Source organism: Ziziphus jujuba, chromosome 1, assembly GCF_031755915.1.
Source record: "Ziziphus jujuba cultivar Dongzao chromosome 1, ASM3175591v1".
Lineage (NCBI taxonomy): Eukaryota > Viridiplantae > Streptophyta > Magnoliopsida > Rosales > Rhamnaceae > Ziziphus > Ziziphus jujuba.
Window position 1 is genome coordinate 33,578,540 of NC_083379.1, and position 23,816 is coordinate 33,602,355.

The 23,816-nt window shown below is 31.7% G+C and overlaps 2 protein-coding genes across 2 annotated transcripts; one reads left to right on the forward strand and one right to left on the reverse strand.

Moving 5' to 3' along the window:
• Positions 1-4,155: 4,155 nt before the first annotated feature.
• On the reverse strand, positions 4,156-8,426 carry LOC107434833 (protein NRT1/ PTR FAMILY 6.2). Its single transcript, XM_016046326.4, has 6 exons — positions 8,269-8,426; positions 8,026-8,128; positions 6,577-6,794; positions 5,918-6,459; positions 5,452-5,798; positions 4,156-4,890 (listed from the first exon to the last, which is right to left on the reverse strand). The coding sequence occupies exons 1-6, from the start codon at positions 8,269-8,271 to the stop codon at positions 4,340-4,342; spliced, it is 1,764 nt and encodes a 587-aa protein (XP_015901812.2). The 5' UTR covers positions 8,272-8,426; the 3' UTR covers positions 4,156-4,339.
• A 7,900-nt stretch (positions 8,427-16,326) lies between these two features.
• On the forward strand, positions 16,327-19,245 carry LOC107434832 (pentatricopeptide repeat-containing protein At4g32430, mitochondrial). The gene has a single exon (XM_016046325.4). It carries the CDS (start codon positions 16,511-16,513, stop codon positions 18,809-18,811), a length of 2,301 nt encoding a protein of 766 aa, XP_015901811.3. The 5' UTR covers positions 16,327-16,510; the 3' UTR covers positions 18,812-19,245.
• Positions 19,246-23,816: the final 4,571 nt, after the last annotated feature.

Below are 23,816 nucleotides of genomic sequence, written 5' to 3' on the forward strand. Positions count from 1 at the left end.
CCATGGAGTTCTGTTACGAAATAAGCAAATTGTACTTATCATCATAATTATGGCTGCACCTTAATTTCCCCACTCCAGCACTCCAAAAAAAAAAAAAAAAAAAAAAAAAGAGTCAAACTAACAAAACCAATGAAATTGGATTGGAATGGTTATATTCTTTGGGTAATTGAGTTGATTCTGCTTCCACATTCTTCTGTTCCAATCAATGCGGTTGACGGTTGACGGGAACCACTGTTTATATTGTCGTATTTTATTATATGCTAATAATAAACAATCATCACCAACTAAACCATGTTATATTTATAACATGTTATATTTGTAGGTGATGACTGTTTAATTGCTTCATATTTGTTAAGAATTAGATGGAAAAAAAGAGTGAATTAGGAGTGGGCAAAATCTAATCCAACCCGTTCAATCCAAATTATTTTTAACGGTTTAAATTAAATTTTTATATAAATTGAATTGATTTGTGTTAAAAAATATCAAAAATTGTTTGGATTGGATTGCTTTAGGGTTGAAGATATAAATTAAATCTAACTTAATCCAATCCAAACCATATATTATAAATTAAAAAATTATATATTTTTTATTCTTATATATTAATTTTTAATATTTTTGTAACATATCCTCAATTCCCAAATGAAAATATGAAGGCCTAAACATGCTTGCCCCCACCACCACCAGGTCCACCACTAAGTTCATTCTCTGCTTTTCAAGACTCGGCACTACCGCATGATCCGCACCATGTATTTATGTTTGGATAATTACAATTTATTATTTATATTTTATATTTGAAAGATTTTTAATTTGTATTATATATTAATAGACTCATAAATTTCAAACCGATTAATCAATCCAAACAAAATCGATCATAAATGGTTTGATTTGGTTTAAGTTTAAAGCTTTTAATGATTTGGATTGAATTTTATATTATATAAACCGAACAGTATGGATTTGATCAAAAACCGAACAAATCCAGTCCATACCCACCTCTAGAGTGAACCATATCTTCAAATAATTAAATCCTTGTTAATTTATAAAGCTTTTTTTTTTAAAATAAAAAAATATAGATATATATACACAGAGAAACTTTACATATGGTATTACAAATCAAACGCATCAATAAAGAGTAATTAATAACAAATATTAGAAAGATTAAAGAATGGAAAATTCCTAAAACATGATTCTCATATATTTTGCAATTGCATGCCATTTTTTCATTTTTATTTTTATATTTTTAAAAAATGGATGATCTAAATCATTATCTAAGAAAATAATGATTTTTATTATCGAAATGTCATCGGACAAATTGTTTCTATTATTATTATTATTACTATTATTTGAACCAAAACTTTCATCGGTTAAGAAGCATATCAAATTTTTTCATCATTGTGATGATTACTTATTAACCAACTAGGACTAATCTCCAATCAAGATTCCGAAGAATCTAAAGTTACATATGTCTAGTCGACTTATGAGCAGCTCTATTTGTTTCTCTATGAGCAAAAGAAACCCTAAACCCATCCCAACAATATATAAAATGTTTAATACCCCTCGACAAGTAAACAATTATAACTTAGAAAGTTTTTATCATTAATAATAGAGAATATTGTCTTTAAATCACTCATAGTTTCGCCTCCTCGAAAACCAGATTGCAAACAAAATTGTAAAGCTTTTTAACCGCCAACAACTCAGTAGTTTATGATGCACAAAGGAAACAGAATGACTCTGCAAAAGCTGCCATTAAATTTCCTTTATCATCATTAACAACCAATCCTTCATTCGCATCTTCTTGAATATCTGACAACGCTCCATCCACGTTTGGAGGATGCCAAACACAATTAACCGGCTTTTTCTTTTTCAACTTCATGAGATAAATGATTGTTTCTATTTACTTTGTTGATATTTTTTTTCTTATCCATTATTGTCCTAGTTCATATTAATTTCTTATTACAAGGTTCTCTCTCTCTTTGTTTTTCTTTTTTGGACGTGAAGGAAGGTATAAGATAGATGAAAAAGTGGAAAGAAAATAAAAATAAAAAAAATAAAGGTTAGTTTTTTGGTTAGGAAGGAAAAAAGAATGGATGGAAAATTAGAAGGTGAATTTTTCATCCAAAATGAATAAAAAATTAACGAATACGTTTTCTATCCGAAACAATCTCTTCACGTATAAAAAAAAAAAAAAAAAAAATTGTTAGAATGAAAAAGCTAAATAGCTAAACTTATATAAAATTTTTTCTTTCCTTAGATTTTTCACTTTTCTATTCAAACAACTGAAGTATATAATAAGAATTTTTCCATTCCTTCAAATTTCCGTTTCTTTTCCATTTTTCATCATTCTCCATTTTCCATAGCCCTTTTTATCAAAAGGACGCGCGGGGGCGGGAGAGAAGGTAACATTAACAGTGAGCAATTAATTATTCTTAACTATAGAACTATTAATCTCCAAGAAGGAGAAATCATCTACCTATAAGTACTAAAAGTGTTGTATTTGGCAGTCCCAACTTACAATATTATTGCATACTTATCTTAGAAATTGAACATATTATTGCATCTGATGGAGGAGGATAATCCTTTGAATGAAATCTTCAGTTATTTCGTCCAAAAAGATAAAACAGCAATATTATTAGTGCTACGCGAAATAATATAAAATATTCAAATTTCTAAACAAGTCCTCAAGTACACAATATATATATAAAACATCAGTGAATAATTGAATATATTTACAAATTCAATCAGTCCGTCCATAATGTCTTTTCCCTCGTAAGAATGAGAGACCCATAAGGATCCCATGTGTTTTTACATGAATATAGGACACTGAGTTTAAATAGGCACCTAATTAATGAACAACGTACGGGATGATATGGTATTAATATTATACCTAAGTTTTTCTTCATTTTACGGTGGATGATTTCACGTGAATTATAGATATTGATTGTAATTTTTTAAAAACAATATCATTAAAATTCATTTTTATATAAAAATATTGATAATAATTTTTTAAAAAATAATCGTGAATATGATCCCATAAAAATTAATTATATAATAAACAGATTTTTTATATGAATATTCATATATGTTCGTATTTCTTTTTGGTAAATAAAAATACTCCGCATGCGATCTCTTCACATGAATATTATTCATATATGTCCTTAGTGTTGTGTACCCCACCCAAAGTAAGAGTTTTATTTTTGGATTTTGTTTTTTTTGTTTTTGTTTTTCCTTTTTGGGACAAATATTTTAGAATCTTGCTTGAAATTTAAATTATTAGAATAACATTAGTTGAGAACTGCTGTCAACTAATAAATTTTAAAATAATTTTTCTTGTCTCTATAAACAATCGAATTGAAAAGTACAATAATATTTAATCGACCCAACTCTAGCTAGCCAACGGAATTCAGTTTGGAGTATCGTGGTAGACTATTTTTTTCAGGTTAAAGTTTTTAGATATCAACCAGCTAGATTTGGTTTGTTCTATCTTTTTTTTTTTTTTTTCCTTATTTTATTTTATTTTATTACCTTGGTCAGATGGTTCTCAAATCTTGCCAAACCCAACTTGCAGACTCACTTGATATGTCCAGTTCAAACTATTATGATACTTTCGGCCAAATTTTAAATCTCAATTATATACATGTAATAGTATGATTCTAATTTTTATTGGTTATTGGTTGGTTCTAAAATCTTACGACACTCAAGTTGCACATTCTCTCCATTGACAACAGTTGTACTTAAAAAATTGGGAAAATCTTACCAACCTCAATTTGCACATTCTCTCCATAGACTACAGTTGTACTTAAAAAATTGAGAAAATAACTTAAACCGCATAAGCCAAATAATGTAAATAAATAAAAATGACAAGCCATTCTATACCTACAAATTCAAATTTAGTGATTCCAGTAAATTCATTGAATTGAACTGGAATGTAAAATATTCTCATACATACTTGAAACCTTCTTAGATGCACACTTGATGACTTTATCGTTTATTAAGCAAAAGAGAAACGAAGTCCCAAGTTGGCCATAAACCATTATGAAATATAAGAACGAAATAGATGGACAAACAGACAAAGTATCTAAAAAAAAAAAGAAAAAAGAAAAAAGAAAAAAGAAAAAAGAAAAAAGGAATCAAGGAAAAGATAATGATGAGAGACAGAGAGAATCAACTCACTTTATAGATTAACTTAATTGAAAATTAGGCACACTCAAACCCTGATCGATTGATTAATAATGTACAATGAAAGTTAAGCACACTCAAACCATGATTAATTGATTAATAATGTACAATATTCAAACCCCCATAACGTGACTGATTTTTTCCCACCTCCCAATCGCATTATTCACTAGCACCTATCATCAGCAGAAGAACCATTACCATTACCATTAACGGAACCCATTTGGAGAGCTGGTTTAGTAGGTTTGTTGGGTTTGTACCACCTTGAACATATCATAAAGGCTACAAAATTGACAACACTAAGTATGGTTAAAAGTCCATAGAAACAATCAAGCCTTCCATTGTTTATATTAGCTGCAAGCCATCCTCGTTCATCTCCTCTTCCAGTCACCCTCTTCACCACCATAACCAAGAAGCTACTCACGAAGAAACCAAGCGAAAGCGTCGTGAGGAAGAGGCCTGTGCTCATGGTTTTCATTCCTTTTGGTGATTGGGTTATGAAGAAATCGAGCTGGCCGGTGTAAATGAAGCCTTCCCCTGAACCCACCAAGAAGAACTGTGGAATTAGCAGGAAAACACTTATAGGCAGTGTTTGGTTGGTGCTATTGCTAACAACTTGTTTTGCTATCGATAAGCGTTTTTTCTCAGACAGTGCCGCTGCTGCCATTCCAAATGTTGATAGGGCTAGGCCTAGTGCAATCTTTTGTAGGCTGGTGAACCCTGTTGAAGGCCATAAATAAAGTAAATCATTTTTCTTTTTTTTTTTTTTTTTTTTTAGTCATGAAAAAAATCATCCTTTGTGTCTAAGTAGAATATTTAGTGACAAAATGCATGAAAAAAACAAATCATGTTACCATGACTTCAATAAAACCATCATATCAAATTTAAAAAATGTATTAGTGGACTCTACAAACTTAGTAAAGTAATAAAACTTTAGGGACCTGTTTGGATCGCTCACTTGATTGGGCTAGACTGCACTATATTAAGTTAAATCCAATCTCAATCCTATATTAAAAATCCAGTCTCAATCTTATATTTACAGTCCAATTCTTTACGCCAATTCAAGCAGCCCCTGAAAGAGCAAAGGGAACTTATCGACTTAAATAAACTACAATTATCTTTAAATATGGATCTTTCAAGCAAGCCAAAAAGCTGATAAAAGAGGTCCTTATGATAGGATGGTCATGATTTGAGAATTTCTATTATGATATGATTAAGGTTGAATTACCCACCAAAAGGAAATTAAGGTTGAATTACGTGGCATTGAATATATTTTTTTACCTGGTTGGCCCTTCCATTTCTTCCAGAGAGGCATGATGAGACGGTCATAGACAGCGAGAGTGATCATTATAGCTGCCACGAAGAAGAATGTGAGGGAGCCAGCTGGGATTTGAAAACTCCCTATTGATCTTTCCATGGTGGATGCTTGTTCCACAGAGAAGGTGATCATTTGTGCGTATGTTGTCCAAAATATAATGGTTGTGGCCCATATTGGTAACAACCTTACCATCATTTTCACCTCCTCAACCCTTGTCACCGAGCTTAACTTCCATGGATTTGGAGCACAACTTCCATTATTATTTCCTTCAAAATCACCTTCCGCAACAATAGCTGCCTTGTCCAAGCAGCTGTATGCATATATATCCAAACAACCAAAACCAATAAAGATCCATTTTTGGTCCCCCCCCCCAAAAGAAAAAAAAAAAAAACAGTTGGAATTAAAATTTGAAATATTTATGCTACTTACCGGAATTGATCTGTGTGTTCGATTCTCGAACCCTCTGGAGAATTTTCGTACAACAAGCTAAGGTTGTAAGGAATGGCCATGTTCTTCTTCTTTGTAGCAGCAACTAGAACCTGGAAAATATGAACTATAGGACTTCCCAAGCTCTTTTTGTACCTGTATTTTTTAGTCCCGGCCAAAAACGCTAAAATGGCTGAAAACATTGAAACAGAACAGATTCCATAGGCCCAGCTTCGACCCACTTCATCTTGTATGTATACAAGTACTGTCACAGCCAATAAGGTTCCTGTGCTAATTATCATGAAGAACCTATTGAAGAAATAGGCCATCTGGGCTTTCTCTTTTTCATCTTTCTCATCAAATTGGTCAGTTCCAAATCCCGAAACACTCGATTTAAGACCACCGGTTCCGAGTGCAATTAGATACAGAGCAAGGTATAGAATCCCCATTTGGAATCCATTGGGTGGTTGGCAATTGTTGTTGGAAACACATGGTGGTGGCCTTAACTCTGGTAGCTTTGTTGATATTGCTAGTGCACCAGTGCCCTATATATACATACATACATCACCATTTTATTTTATTTTATTTTTAATTTAGAGTTTAATTAAGTTTTTTATTTCTGGAAGATTCAAATTAGAGGGATAGAGAAGGGAAAATCTTACAATGGTTTGTATTGAAGCAAAGATTGCAATGGTTTTGTATCGGCCAAGGAAAGAATCAGCAAGAAAACCTCCAAGCAAACAGAGGAGAAATGATGTTCCCATGAAATCTGTCACAATGTTTGCTGAAGTTGCACTTGGCAAATGCATGGTCCCACCTAAGTAAGTCACCAGATTCACTGCTATTCCCATTGTTGAAAGCCTTTCACATATTTCAATCCCTGTAGAATTATGAAGATATTATTATTATTATTATTTAAATAAATCATAAAACAAAGTTCAATCAGTTTTTTTGTTTTTTTTTTTTCTCTCCCCTCAGATTTATTTATTTTTAAGAAAATCAAGCTTTTTATGCATAAGAATTTTTCTAGGACAGAAGGAGAAAACGAACATGGACAGGAGTTTACTAATAGTAGAGCATAGAGGGTAAATTAAATTTGTGTGTGGTAATAATATATTTCCTTCCTGACCATGATGAGTAATTATTAAATTCTAATTACTTTTCCTAGGATTATGGTAAAGGTAAATTAATAATTGTTAACTAGGCAATGATTGAAAAGGTAGAATTCCTTTTGTATAGCAATGAATTATAATAGAAAGTGACAACCCTTTTCTACAAAAAAGCAAAATTATTATTGATTAAATCAAAAGATAGGCCAAAAGAGGTTGAAATATTTTTTTTGTATTGCTTTTACCCACACTCACAAGACTGTCTCGGCAGAATAGAATATTTGCCTTTACCAAAAACTTCCAAACAGAAAATGACAGCAACATTATCAACTTTAGGTGAGTTCCTTCTCCTTACTCAAACCTTAAAAAAATCATTATTTATAAAAAAAAAAAAAAAAAAAAAAAAACCAAAAAATCAAATAGTTGGTTCTGAATTAACATATATTAAACAAAAGCTTTTTTGTCTGGGTGAGAGAGAGGTTCCTGGAAATATTGCTTAAGGTGGTAATGGATATACCTATCATTTGTTTAATTCACTTGAATACCCTTTTGTATCTTCCTTCACTTTTTTCATGAAATATCTATTTTAATTTAAGGCTCTTCATATTCTAGTAACAAGAAAATCAAACATGATATGTGTCTGGCTAATTAAGCTTTCTCTAACCAATCACCATAATCTCTCTGTCTGTCTGTCTATCTCTTTGCATTCAGAACCATGGATTTACTCCATACAAATATATATATATATATATATATATAGATATAAAATACAATGAACGTGGTTAAACTCCACTTAAAGCAAATGCATATTTGGGAGAGAAAAAGCAAAGTAAAACCACATTATTAGGCAATATGTGTTTGTGATCACTATATTCTATGTTCTGCTTAGAGTTGCTAGCATCATATGGCCTCTATGCCATATTTTCATGCTAATTGAGCGAGCAAGAAAAAAAGTAGTGGAAGAAAAATATATGGGAAGAAGACATAGACATAAGGAAGTACCTAGAATAAGCGCAGCTGGTATCCAGCCGCCGGTTTTGGATTTATCAGCAGGGAATCCCTTATAGTCTACAGCGTCTGCAACTGCCCAACTCATCTTTCCCTCCTAAGAACAAAAAGAGATGCACATGCATTTATAAAACTGGTTAAAAGAAACCTACGAAAGGAAAATATTTAAAATTCTTTTTTGACCATGTCTAAGCTCTAAACTTTCTACTGCAAAATGAAAAACTCAAGAGTACCAACCATTTTCCCAAAGTGTCAACAGAGGGCAGGGGAAAAATAGCCGAGATAATAGAGAAAGCGAAAGAGAGAGATATATGGTATAAGAAGATGTTCCCAACTCACAACTTGAGCTATGTTTTGGGAACTTGCCCATTTTATAGGCTATGAGAGAGTCTTATTTATGTGTATAGGACATAAAGCTATCGCCCACTAGATATGTGTCACTGCTTGTGTTCTTGATAAAGGTTGGGAGATTAGGTTCATCGCATTATTCGAGTGGAAGGTTCTGGGACTGATTGAAAACTTTTTCAATAATATGTAATTAGAAAAGATATTTGAATAAAAAAATTAAGAAAAAAAAAAGTTGATGTTGATTGGGGAAGGTTAGAAAGGGAAATGGAATCTGGAACATGCAACACCAATTGCATTTTCACTACTTATCTCTCTGTATTTGTGGTGGAAAAAGATAGCCTTTTTATTTTTTTTTAAATTTTTTAAGGTATTTTGAAGATTGCGAGCCGCAGTGCCCTAAGCCTTCTAAGTGCTTTTGCTGCCCCACAAGCAATGTAGCCTCTCTCACCTTTTGTTTTCGATCATTTTGTTTCTGTATTGGCATAATGTAAGAGAAAAATAAAGTAAATAAATAATAAACATCTTAATTCAATATCATTTACTGCAATAATTAACCAGCAAATCTTTTGACATGAAAACAATTTGATTACTTTTTCATGACCAACAACTTGAATTAATTAAGAACCAAATATCTTTTGCCTTAACCATAAAGTAGGTAGGTTTTTCCCTTTTGCACTGAATTACCAGTCAAATTTGGTAAACAGATCTAAAAGGACCTGCCAACTAATTTGAGTTGCAAGTGTCTTCTTACCAACAGTAATTGTTGGGTTTAATGTCAGATCAATCCTTCCAAATAAAAAAAAACCCTGTAATGAAATTGTCATATATGCAAATTGGATATGTAAAATGATCACCACCTCTAGTTTGAAAAGCAGAACTAAGTTCTGCGGTGGAACCAAAATGATATGTACGAATCCATGACAGAAGCCATATGCATTGTCATTTTATGACAAAAAGAGTTCACTAGGCATTTTCAAAATCTGCCATTTTCTTGCCCTCGAAGCTCCTTGTGTAGGTCCATCTTCTTTGATATATACATGTGATTCAAAAGGTAGATGTATATATATAAACTGACCAGTTAGATGTCATTTTGGTAATGTATTGTTTTTTTCTGTTGGTATATTTTTTTTTTCCCTATCTTATTGTGTTGAATTTTTTTACTTTAAATATTTATTAGTGTTAGTTAATGGTAGTCAAAATTTGTTAGGAATATCAATTCTATAAACTTGAATTAAATGAAAAAAAAGAAAAGAAAAACAAAAGGTCAATACAATTTCTAGTGGTCTTCAGTTTTGGTGTTTATGATTTTTTTTTTTTTTTTTCATCGTCAAAATCTAGTTTGTAATTAATTAAGATGCCTAACTTCCACTAACACTAGCAAACATTTGAATCGTGCAAATTACACATAATTAAGTAGAAACAACCAAATCCAATGCATTACCAAGCACCATCTTATTTTCCATTTTCTTTTTCTTTCCCATAAGCCCGTCGAGAAACAGAGTATTGGAGATTGACACTACAGATTCATGATCTGGTGCAAAATCTCAAAAAAAAAAAAAAAAAAAAAAAAAAAAATTTGACCAGAAACTTTGCTGGTTGTACTCATTTCTCCTGAACAGAATGAATGAATCCCTTGGCTTGGTTGACATAGAGAGTAGGGTCACCATACAGTTGACAAATGACTTGATGGGCGGTTCCAACTTCCAAGTGCAGACATACAATCAGTTTTTTTCTTTTTCTTAGATATGTCAAACATTAGTCATTACCCCCAAAAAAAAAATGTCAAATATTTGGCCCCCCCATGTGATCTGCACGTGCACTTGCATTCCCTCATGTTTGAAGTGTGTGGGATATGTGCAATGTTAGAGCTGGCACACGTATTACCAACAGACAGCACTAAAAAAAATTGATCACACCCACCGGCCATTAAAGCAAACATGTAACATGAAAAAGATGCTCTCAATGTACTGTTCATAAGTCATAGGGAAGTGGGAAATTTCAAAATAAAAAGCCATAACCAGACAATCCCTATTGGGTCCCTTATACAAGGACCTTCCCTTCCACTATGCAGCCAAGACTCTTGTTTTACTCGACTCTTTTTTGCATATCCCACATACCAAAACCACCTTTAGCCATATCTATAACTTGACTTGAGCCTTGTAGCCCACCACATCTGTCTTTTTTTAATTGCTACACGTGTCAAAAAGGATAAATTATTCTTCCAATTTCTTGAAGTCATCCATCGTTTAATGCATATCTTCTATAGCCGCTCAAATAATAACATTCTCATATGCATATATATATATATATATATATATATAGATGTATAGATATACATATATACAAATATAATATGCTAAATGGTTATAAAAGAAACTCTGAAGAATAATAATTTATAGTTATCATATTATAAAAGTTATGTGAATCTGGTTGTTATAGATGTTGTCTATGTATATGTATATTGATTATGTTGAACTTCAATTGTTGATGTAATTCAAATAGGGTATTCAATCTTTGAATCCTGCACTCGTAACATTTCTTTCTTCTTTCACCTTTCTTCCATTTTTATTTTTATTATTTTCTATTTGAAATTATAACACGCGGACTTACCCACCTGGCTCTGCTGAAAAACGCTAAAAGCATTAGAGTACTGTGAATCCGTTTTGAGTTGCAAAACAATCCAAGCTAGCGATTAAAAGGGGAATATGCTTTATTGACAAGTCAAATTCTAGCGTCTTCCTTCCTTTTTTAACATGTGTAAAGTGATGCAGAATAAACAAAGATATCAAAATACATGATTTAAATTAATGGTGATTAGAAAATTCTTTATTATGCTAATGATAATGCATAGAAATGTATATGTTATATATTTTAACAAATTAAGACATATATACTTTTCCAATTTGATTTGCTACTCAAAGCCTGTGAGATCCTTTCAAAACATGTCCTCCTTTTAAAAAATATCATTCTCTCTAATGATGGTTAGATTAGAATTATATTATATATACGTTGCACCCTGCATTATGCACACATAAAGCTGACCAATAATTATAATTTCTTGTTCAAAACATGTCCTCCTTTTAAAAAATATCATTCTATCTAATGATGTTTCTTGTTTAATATCATTTGCTTGCTTTCAAAGTTGATGGAATGCAAAACAAACCCTTTTCATATCTTATATATAATGTCGATAAATTATTCAACATACACATATAGCTAATACAATGTTAACACTGGACAAGTTCGACATGTCATCTTTATCAATAAATTTAGAAATTAAAAAAAAAAAAATACTCGATTTTGACACCGTTTACTCCATATCATATAGAAGTGGTTTCGTTTTTGTTCGAATAAACAATGGGGGATAAGGTTATCTTCATTCTCCTTTCGAATTTGTGTTATGCCTTCCGTCTCTCTTATTCTCTTTTTAAATATTTCAGATGTAAATTAAAAATAAAAAAAATTATGTAGCACACTACCACACGTCTTTTGATCCCAAGCATAAACTTCTTATTAGGAGGAAAAATGCATAGACAGAAGAAGCTAATAAAAAAAGAAAAAAAAAAAAAAAAAGAAGAGTATACCGAGCTTCATTTTAATTACACATGGCAAATCCAAATGCCTTGATTGAACCATCCCAAACGAAATTAGATCTCTACCTGTGAGTCGTAGAGTCATAACTCTATTTGGCCTCTATTCTTATTGGTCGCATATGATTTTGACTGCACTTCTCCCAGATCTTTTATAAACCCTAACGTTGAACTTTTACGGGAAAAGGGAGTAAACGGTGTTAAAAGAAAGCGTTTTAATTTTTCACTTTAATTAGTAAAGATGACATGTCAAACTTTTCAAGTGTTAATAGTGTATTAGCTATGTGTACCATATAAACCATACACATTGTGTATTGAATAATTTCTCCTTATATGTTAGTTATTAAATTATTAATGGGAAATTAAATTAAATTAAAATAAAGAAGATAATGCCTTATTTGGTGCATTTTGTGTGCTCCAAAGAGAAATTCAACATGTATAGTCTATCCCCCACACACGCACATATATATATATATATATATATATTTCATGATCAGGTGGCCAAATTTGTCGCTTGTTTTTCGAGCATTGCTAATCTATAAATCCTTTCAAATGGTCACCAAGAAGTGAAAGAAATGATTAGCTTTAAATATGACCATTATTTGGGGAATAAAGACATGGAGATCAAAACCTTCGGTGCATATCAAACTTGTGCAGTGGAAAAATAAATTGATTTGAAAGCTAAGTCGTCCCCACGGCTGTTGAATTATGGTAAAAAGCGAATGGTTCCCGAACTAGTACCATTTTCACCTTGGAAAAGAAATCTGAAAAAAAGGCAAGTTGGTATATCTTCCCAGCTAGGAAAGGTTAGCTTAAATATTGGTCATAATTTGTTTCCTATCACTTAGATATTTGTTTGCCTATGTAGACATATAAGATGCGTACAAAGCTAGGTGAACTTTACTATTGGTCAGTATTGTGTAGCATGTTATCCTGAATCACCCCCTTTTTTTTTTTTTTCCTGCATGAGCTTTTCAGTCTCTCAAAAGAGAAAAAGCAGAACTTCATTGTTAATCTTCTCAATGGAAGTTGTACAGCTCGAAATATGTTTGAGCTTTGGATAGCCTCTTCTAGTGAATAACAACAAGAAGATAGGAAAAAAAAAAAAAGGAAGTTGATCATTCTTGTTTATTTACTATGGATAATTGCTTAATTAGGATCACTATCCTAGCTAGCAAGCAAGCAATCCTCAGTGCTGGCAGCAATTTATATATGCTTGCACAACCTTTTAGGATCCACCAATCAGATTGATTTTGTACTTAACTTGTCTTAATCAATGCAATTATTATTTCTTAGTCCGTATTTAATACTGAACGATAAAGCATATATCAAAATTTCCCATTTCTGGATATGGTTATAAAACTGTTTGTAATCAGTGCAATTATTATTTCTTAGTCGGCCGTATTTAATACTAAACAATAAAGCACATATCAAAATTTCCCATTACTGGATATGGTTATAAAACTATTTGTCTTTTTTAACAATCTGTTTTTCTTTGCTTAACATATGATTTCTGTTGGGTTTTTGGACAATATTTACTAACAATATAACATTAATCTTAGTAGATCCAAGCTACCATGTTTACAAGAATACACATGACATAAATTCGTTGGAAAATGTATTAATTAATACACATACCTTCAAAGATTCGAAGCAAGATACATAAACCATAGTATATTGTAAACTCCATCCGATTTTGTCTGCAAATTTGACTCCTTACAATGGGATCCTTGACAAATTAAGATCACTCTACGGCCCTGTATGGTATCCCAGTGGGACGGCCTAAATTGTTGTTATCACCCGTCTCCAAGGCAAACTCCTTTACAAAAATCCTCTTTGTTGGGTACGTAAAAATATTCTCCTATATACTAGATTTCTGCCCTAAACATATGACGACAATGTTCCTATGTAAATTTTAAGCCTCCTAGTCAAGTCAGTATAAAATCTTCTTTGTAATTTTTATTAGAGGCTGGAAATTCAACATCATAATTATTGTCTATGAATGAGGTAGGAACCAGAAAAGAACCATGGCTATTTTACTAATTATTATTATTATTTTGGATAGAACAAATTTTGATGAGTTTGAAGCATTAGGTTGAAGTCCCTACACAAAGTGATGGGTTGCCTTGCACGTATATATATGTGACCACAAACTGAAGCCCAAGCTATAAAAAAAAGAGAAGAAAAAGTGTTGACTCTGCAAGTAAGTCTAAACCGGTTAGACAGATCAACGAGGTTGTTTTTGAAATCAACTAGCGTATGTCTCTCCCTCACTACACCTGATATTGGTCTAATCTCCAAGCCCAGAATTGATATGTAGTTGGAACAGTGCAAAAATTATAGCAATACTATTCACCACCCAGCCAATTGCTAAAGACTTGTTAATTGGTTGGTTGATCTTGGGGCTGGGCAATACGTGTATATATACACACACAATCAGATTTATATAAGATCAACTTGATAGTTGTATAATTAGATTTTCTTTATTAACTTTTAAATAATTTAAAAAATGATATTTAAAAATATATTTATTATTCATAGTATTTTTATAGGGTTTTACCTATATTAAATCCCTGTTTGCCTATAAATTAATTTTTAAATCTCAAATTTTAAAGTAAATAAAAAAGATTTAAATGCTAAAACCATGATATCAACTTAATGTAAATATGATTTTCTATTATGTGTAATAAGGTTTAAGATCCAATTAGTGGGCTTAATCATTTAGAGTTGTTGGATAAATGTCATTGAGCTGAATTGCATATAATCCACAAAACATTCAATCTAACAACTTAAAAAGATTAAGCTCGTTTATTCTTAACTTTATAAATGAAAATATTTTAACTTGAACCAAATTGTATATATAATATATGTACATAATTATAGGGTAGAAAAGTGATACGAATAGCTTCAACAAGCTAATTATGGTCCACGTCCTTGTTTTCCCATGCCATTATATGCAACTTCATGGCATGATATATGCAATTGGTAATATATATATATATATATATATATATATATATATAGTCCGTTTCATTTGAGTTTAAATGGAGGATAAATGGGTTTGAATATGTAGAGCTGTTGAAGATAAATGTTTATATCAAAACCTGTCATATCAAATACATGTAATATAGTATATTTTAATAATTAAATCCATTTATTTTCAATTTAAAAAGTTGAAGATATCCTCATTTTAGATATCATTGTGTATAAGATATATGCACACACATGTGAGACCATATAATGCATAAATTAAAGATAGGAATGAAAAGATCACTATTTGTATATATATATATACAATAATGATTTAGCAGATTGTTTAACTCACTTTTATCATTGTCTATCCAGAAGAAATAGAATCGGTAAATCATGTAAGAAAATATTAATTTAAGGTATTTTTTTATTTTTGTTTTTTAAAACTAAAAACCTAATAAAAAAAAGAAAACTCTTAAAACAATTAAATTTTGATATTTCAATTATATTCTATTTTTCTTTAGATTTTATGCATTTTCTTAACCCATATTTAGTTTTATGCCATATTAATATCTAGCACCCTAAGGTGGACTATCTAAATCAAGACTATCTAAATCAAAACTCTCAATCTCTCACTCTATATATATTTGAAAAATATGAACTTGATATCTAACCATCCAAATTCACTAATGCGAAGAAAAAAAAGGGAAAAAAAACTACCCATATTCGTTGGAAGCCACATCTTTATATTTTCATTTACACATTGATAAAATATATACATATATATATATATATATATATATATATATATATATATATATATTAACACACACACACACACACACACACACACACACACACACACACACACACACACACACACACACACACACACACACAAAAGGTGTAATATATTAGGCAATTTTGGATAAGTGTTTGACAGAGTTGCGGAGACTATGAAATATCCACGGCACCTATCTTCAATAATTGTCTATCTTCAATAATTGTCTAAGAAAATCTCCTTTCCGCGTAGAAATAGAACAGAGACTAGACAAAAACAAGTGAAGATATAGCCCTTTTTTTCTCCCCACAATGACTTTAGTCTAACATATGCACATGCTTTAAAATATGTCCAATAAAACTTCCCTACCTAAACGCACAAAATTAAAATAAATTTTTATAATATATAATAATTATATAATATAAATTAATGAAAAATGATATTTGTAGTTAATAATTATTAACAATAGAATTTATATGCTGTTTGATAATTGAACTAGCTGTCAAAAATAATATATTTTTCTATATTAAATGTTTATAGTAAAAATAAAAAAAAAACCATTGCTAATAATAATTTTATTGATAATGTTTTATTCTATTACAATATTAACATTTTGATTACTCTATTTTATAAATACCCGAGCTTACCAATACGGAATAACAGTACTTTATAAAAAGGCGCCAAAGAGAAAGGCCGTTCCCTAGAGACCGACCCATAAAAAAAAGTCATGATTTTAAGGGGTTTGGTTTAAAGGGTTTGCTTACTCCAGCCATCTTCTTTCAGATTCTAAATGATTACCCGCCAACTGAATTTGAAAACCTCTAACAGGATTTTTAAGCAACGGTCTGCTAGTGTCCGAAATTTCAACTCCTCCAAACATGAGCATCACCTGTTCGATAAAAATCCTCAACCAATCGCTGCCTCCGTTAACCACTCTATGCTCAACTGCATGCACAGAAACCTTCCATTTCAAGCCCTTAGCATCTTCAAGAATCAGCTTCGAATGGGATTGGGTGAAAACATTGATGAAGTTACGGTTGCCCTTGCTATCAAGGCTTGCCAAAGAGACACAAAACTTGGCTGCCAAACCCATGGTGTTGCAATTTCTTCTGGGTTTATTTCGTATATTACAGTTTCGAATTCGTTGATGAATATGTACTCTAAATCTGGGAAATTTGAAAGGGCGTTGTATATCTTTGAGAGTTTGTGTTGTCCTGATATTGTTTCGTGGAATACTATTCTCTCTGGATGTCGAAATAGTGACGATGCATTGAGTTTTGCTCTTCAGATGAACTTTAATGGGGTTGTATTTGATCCAGTGACGTGTACTACTGTTCTTGCATTTTGTTATGACCATGATACTTTTCTCTTTGGAATGCAGTTGCATTCTCTTATATTAAAATTTGGACTGGATTGTGAAATTTTTGTTGGGAATGCACTTATAACAATGTATTCAAGATGGGGACGTCTTTTGGAAGCTAGGAGAGTGTTTGATGAAATGCCGAACAGGGATTTGGTTTCATGGAATGCAATGCTATCAGGGTATACTCAAGAGGGAGATCATGGGTTGGAAGCAGTTTTGATCTTTATCAAAATGGTGAAAGAAGGGATGGATCTTGATCATGTTTCATTTACAAGTGCTGTTTCAGCTTGTGGTTATGAAAAAAATTTAGAGCTTGGAAGACAGATACATAGCTTGGCTATCAAATCAGGATATGGGACGCATGCTTCAGTGTCTAACGTGCTGATCTCAACATATTCTAAGTGTGAGGTAATTGAAGATGCAAAATTGGTCTTTCAGCTGATGCATGAACGCAATGTAGTGTCTTGGACTACCAGGATTTCGATGGAAGAAGATGATGTTATGTCACTCTTTAATGAGATGAGATTAGAAGGAGTATATCCAAATGACGTTACATTTGTAGGACTAATACATGCTATATCAATCAAGAATTTGGTGGAAGAAGGCCAAATTATTCATGGGTTTTGCATAAAGAGCAGTTTTTTGTCAGAACTAAATGTTCTGAATAGTTTCATCACCATGTATGCTAAGTTGAACTCCATGCAAGACTCTGTGAAAGTGTTTGAGGAGCTTAACTGCAGAGAAATCATTTCATGGAATGCATTGATATCTGGTTTTGCTCAAAATGGACTGTGTCAAAAGGCTTTACAGATGTTCTTATCAGCTATTATTGAGTGCAAGCCAAACCATTACACCTTTGGTAGTGTCTTGAGTGCAATTGCCGATGCTGAAGACATTTCTTTAAAGTACGGCCAACGATGCCATGCGTACTTAATAAAACTTGGCTTGAACACTGACCCAATAATCTCAGGTGCTCTCCTTGACATGTATGCAAAACGTGGGAGCATCTGTGAATCCGAAAGAGTGTTCTATGACACGCCTCACAGAAGTCAATTTGCTTGGACAGCAATAATCTCTGCCTATGCTGGACATGGAGACTGTGAGTCAGTGATAAAGTTGTTCGAAGAGATGGAGACAGAAAGGGTAAGACCCGATTCAATCACTTTTCTTTCTGTACTTACTGCATGCAGTAGAAAGGGGATGGTTGAGATGGGTCGTCGTGTTTTTAACTCAATGGTAAATAATTATAAGATCGAACCATCTCCAGAACACTACTCTTGTATGGTGGATTTGTTGGGCCGAGCAGGACAATTGGAGGAGGCAGAGGAGATGAAGGATAGGATTCCAGGAAAGCCAGGGCTGTCTGTGTTGCAAAGCTTGCTCGGGGCATGTAAACTATATGGGAATGTGGAGATGGGTGAGAGGGTAATCAAGGCTCTGATGGAATTGGAGACAATGGAATCGGGTTCTTATGTGTTGATGTCTAACTTGTATGCCGAGAAGGGAGAGTGGGAAAAGGTGGCAAAGATAAGGAGAGGGATGAGAGACAGAGGGGTGAAAAAAGAAGTTGGATTTAGTTGGGTGGATGTTGGTGATTCCTTGTATCTTCACGGGTTTTCTTCAGGTGACAAATCTCATCCACAGTCGGAGGAAATATGTAGGATGGCAAAATTTATAGGCATAGAAATGAAATCGTTGAGAAACAGAGAAAGAACATTTGCGAGGTAGCTTCATTCAAAAAGACTCTTTTATATGGGAAAAATTTTGGAAAATTTCTCTTATTCTTCATTTTTGTATTTTTACCAAAAAATTGACGATGAAGAAATGTATGGTCAAAATTCGTATAAGGTTCGTCTATTCCCATTAAGAAAAAGGAGAGAAAAACAGGCATGGGAAACAATTGAAAAAGGAAATGTGAGCGGCAGGATTCAAACCTGCGCGGCCAGAGCCTACATGATTTCTGGTCGATAGCCACTACGACACACTCATTGAACCTTTGAAATGGATCTTCTTACTGTATATGTACCAAAATATCAAAGCCATTTTTGTACACAATAAATGGGAGCAACTTTCTTGTGTATAAAATTATTATCTGCATTGCCTATCCAACTCGGTCAACAAAAAACTTTCACACGAGAAAAAAAAAAAAAAAAAAAAACAAATCCCGGTTTAACATAAACCTTGTATTGAACAGTAAAATGCCCCACCTTAGTCTATCCTTGAGCTTGCTTCTCGAGTATGCATTATCTTGTCCACATTTTAGCGTTCTTCTTTTACATGTCCGTAGTGACCTTCATACTATATAATACACCTGTTATGAGATTTCACTCTATACGCTTACGTTATGTTTGGAGTTAGAAAAATGTTAGGGGAAAGTGTGGGTCGTATACGCTATGTCTTGAGTGGAGAAAATGTTGGGAAAAAAAGTGTGGGTGTGGGTGTGGGCAGTGATGAAAATATTGGTGTCGACGGAAATATCGAAAGTATTATTTTATGGAAATATCGATGGAAATGTCGATATCGATGAAAATATCGATAAAATTACGATAATCGTAAATATTTAATTTAAAATATAAATTTTTATATATGTGATAATTAATATGATAAAATAATATAAAAATACAATAATTAGAATCCAATGATAATAAAATAATCTTTATATATAGTATATTACCATACTAACATTGTATATGAGATTAATTATTTATTCAATTTTGATAATAAAAATCACTATTTCAAACTGTAAAAGTAGAAAATAAATCATTTCAATAATAAATACATAGAATTATTCTAAAATAGCTAACAGATTTTGTAGAGCTACAGTTTAGGAATTTTGTATATTTTACCTTTTAAAAATTAAAATTGATTTATATATTAGGGATTAATGACAATAATTACTTTTCAAATTTAGGTTAATGTAGTCCTCCTAACTAGTTAAGAGACAATTTAATTTTATTATTTAATGAGCTTGTATCCCCATTTCCAATATATTAGGAAAAAATATCTATTTGTTAAAAAATAAGTAAACGACACACTTTAAGCCAAAAAAAAAAAAAAAAAAAAAAGAAAGTTAAGTAGTAAAGGTCACACACCAAACTCTATTAATTAAAACATTTGAATTTATCCAGTCACCTAACACAAAAAGCAAGCAAAAAATAATAATAATAATAATAATAATAAATATAAAAAAAAAAATAAGAAAAGGAAAAGCACTCTTTTTGGGCTAGGGAAACAGGCATGTAGAGCACACATAACTATTAATTAATGAGTTACCTGAGCAGACATCAAGTCTATCAATTAATGAATTACCTTACAAAAATGACAAAACACAGGCCAAAATAATAATAATAATAAAAAAAACAAAACAAAAAGCAAAGTAACCCAACACATCTCTCTCTCTCTCTTCAAAATGTTCACCATCCCTGCATTTTGCTCGAAACTTGGGAGTCCAGGTTTTTTTTTCTGAACTCTAAAGTTGTCTAATTAATTATATTCTCCCTTTGTCCACCACCCACTCCTCAAAACAAATAAAATCGAGTTTTTGGATTTTGATTACATTTTTTTTTTTTAAAGTTTTGAGGTTTGAGCTTTGAATTTGACAAAATGGGATAGCTCTAATAGATGAGCGTCTATACGTGTGTCCTTTGCACATAAAGTCATGGTTTGGATGGAAGTTGGGGTAGAATATGTATAGGCACTCAAACTACTAGAAGGAAAAAAAAAAAAAAAAAAGCCTTTAAACTTGAAGGTATATCTCGATGGTCGAATGAGAAATACAAATTTTTCTATTGATATCTCGATGCACTTCAATTATTACACAAACCCTTATTTATAGAGCTTACAAAATACATGAATGCATAATTATATAAGAGATTATAGAAGCCATACAAGGGAAGTCAATTACTCTATATCTCCATGATTTGATTAATGCTTGATTTATTTGATTGACTATTGGCATTAATCTAATCGATTCTTGTAACTTAATTGTAACTTAAGGTATGTTTGGATAAATGTAAAGTTAGTGTGAATCTAATTTCTTTGGAAAAATGATAATTTTCTTTTGTTTGAATGTTTATTATAAGGTGGAAAAGTGTGCGTTTTGAGAATTAGATTCCCACCAATATAGAAAAATATGTGAGAAAGTTGTTCCCATCTATATAGGTGTCATTTTAAGAATCTTTGAAAAATAATTTTGAATTTTTTTTTAAAATACATATTTGCTCTTAATTTATTACACAATATTAAATTTAATTACTTATAGATCCCAACTTTCCTATTACTCACCAAACAGACCAAGAGAAAAATTAATTTTCAGGAACTAAACCTTGGGAAACTAAATCCCAAAAATCAATTTCTCTTTCAACTTTGACATTTTCCAAACAAAGCCTTAATTTGCTCCTTAACATTCCCGCTCAAGCTAGATTTTGAATTAAAATAACATCCAGTTTGCTATTAAATCAAAAAACTACAGACCAACATTCCTCCATACAAAATACTCATCTTCAAATTATGGTTAGCCAAACATATATGAAAAAGAAAAGAAAGAAAGAAAGGAAGACACACACACACACACACACACATACACGTGTGCACAGGCATGAGTGTGCTTTTTCTTTTTTCTTTTTTTCAAAACCTCATTTTGCGTTCGTAGATTTTTTCTTTTTTTGTAAAATCTTCTCTTTAAAAACCAAACCCACTAGGAGGATTCATTTTCCATTGAGTGTCGTGCTTAAGATATTTTGATATCAATCATGAAAGAATTATAAATCTATTTGCTGAATTGCACATCTTTTCATTTTGATTGAAGATTCAAAGTCTATAACTTTCTTTGGAAGTAAGAATGCATATCTTCTATGAAATTAGATAAATATTGTTTGGGGAAAAAAATGTAGACAAGGATTGAGTTGGGCCTTAGTCGACAATACTCAAAGATGATGCTTCTACTTTGAGAAGAACCTTGATCCTTCCTCCATATTCTTTTGTGCTGAAGCTGAGTTAAGGTATCAAGAAAGCCTGCGATATTGCTATAGAACACCTAATCATAAATAGACAAGTCACCATAGTGATCTAGCAAGACTAAATAACCAAACAAGGAAATCAACAATGAGAGTAAAAAAAGACTTAAGAATAAAGGAGGGTGATGGAAGTAAATATCAATGATAATCTTTTGATAGCACTTAGAATTAATAAATGCTCATGAAAGGAATTATTTGGTAGTTGAAGAACTTAAGGGTAAATGGAGATGATTTTTGTGGTTGCGTGGTAGTCATAATGGATATAAATGGAAATCTGCAAGAGGTTGCAAGTGTATGGGTGTAAAATGGGTGATTCTAGTGTGATGTGAGAGAAAAAGATGCCCTTTTATATAGGTAAGTCTCAAAATACATCTCCTTTCCCATTCCTTTGTTTAATCCAACAATCACAATTTCTACCATTGGTTCTTTTACGTTTCTTTACCATTCAAGAGCTATGCCTAAAGGTAACCTTCAGTCATTAGGCATAACCCTCTCCTTTTAGCAAAATCACTTTTGAATCCTAATAAACACTTAGGTTTAAAACATGGCTTTAATGGTGATCATTGGATTCCCTAAAGGATAAAACAAAAAGTCAAAGCTTGGGAAGACGAAGTCTTTGATCGTTTCTTTTTGGAGACTCTCTCCCACTCTGCTTGGCAACAAAAGGCTTTCGTTTTTGGTTTTATTATCCTAAGATAGCTTAATAAATGAATAGTGATGTGTAAAATCAACTCGCAAGTGCACGAATCGTTTTCAAGTAATAAAGTGGAAAAATAGGGTTGTCGTACCCAAGGGATTAAGTATTAAGTACCAAAGATAATTAGGTTTTGGTAATATTTGAACTAAAATTTAAGATGGCAATTGAAAACTAAATAAACTAAATTAAACAAAAGCAATCAATTAAAATTAGATCAATTTCAAGTAAGAGAGAGAATTGAATAATTATGAATACTAGGGCATTTGATTTCACCACTAACTATTCCAATTTAATTACTTAAATATGTCAATTTAATTAACTAGTAATTTTGTTAACCGCACTTAATCACAAAATTAATCAAAAGTAGTTTCCACTCACAATTGATAATATTCACATAACCTAATCTATTCCTTCCGGCCTATAAATTAAATCATGCAAATTCATCAAGCATAGATTAAGCAAATAATATGGCATGAGACATAACTATTTTCCAATCAATTATGCATTCATGTAAATCATTGGAGATCCATAATATTATCCTTTTCCAAGCTCAAATATTATTAAAATCATTCATTCCTTCCGGCCTATGAAAGCATTAAGTATACCAATGATTTATTAACAAAACATATTACTAATTAAATAAAACTCAACATATATTAAAATAATTAAACCTTCATAGTTAGGGCTACATCATAGCCCTAGCTATGAAAATTAGTTCATCGTAAAAATAATATCAACATCCATAATTATTAAAAATAATAAGATTCACAATTAAAGAGAAAGGAAAAGAGAATAAAAACTATTGAAGAAATTCTCCTCCAAGAGCTCTCAAAGTCGTAGCCTTCTTCTCCGAGCAAGCCCACGTCTCTCTGCCTCCTCCAAGCTCTCCAACTGATCTTCTAAAACTCTAAAACTTTAAAACCCTAGAACCCTTAAGAGAATTTTAGAAACTCCCAAAATTTGGTTTGTTTCTATTTAAGCCTCCTAAAAGCTCTTAAATAACTCTCTAAATTTGTATATC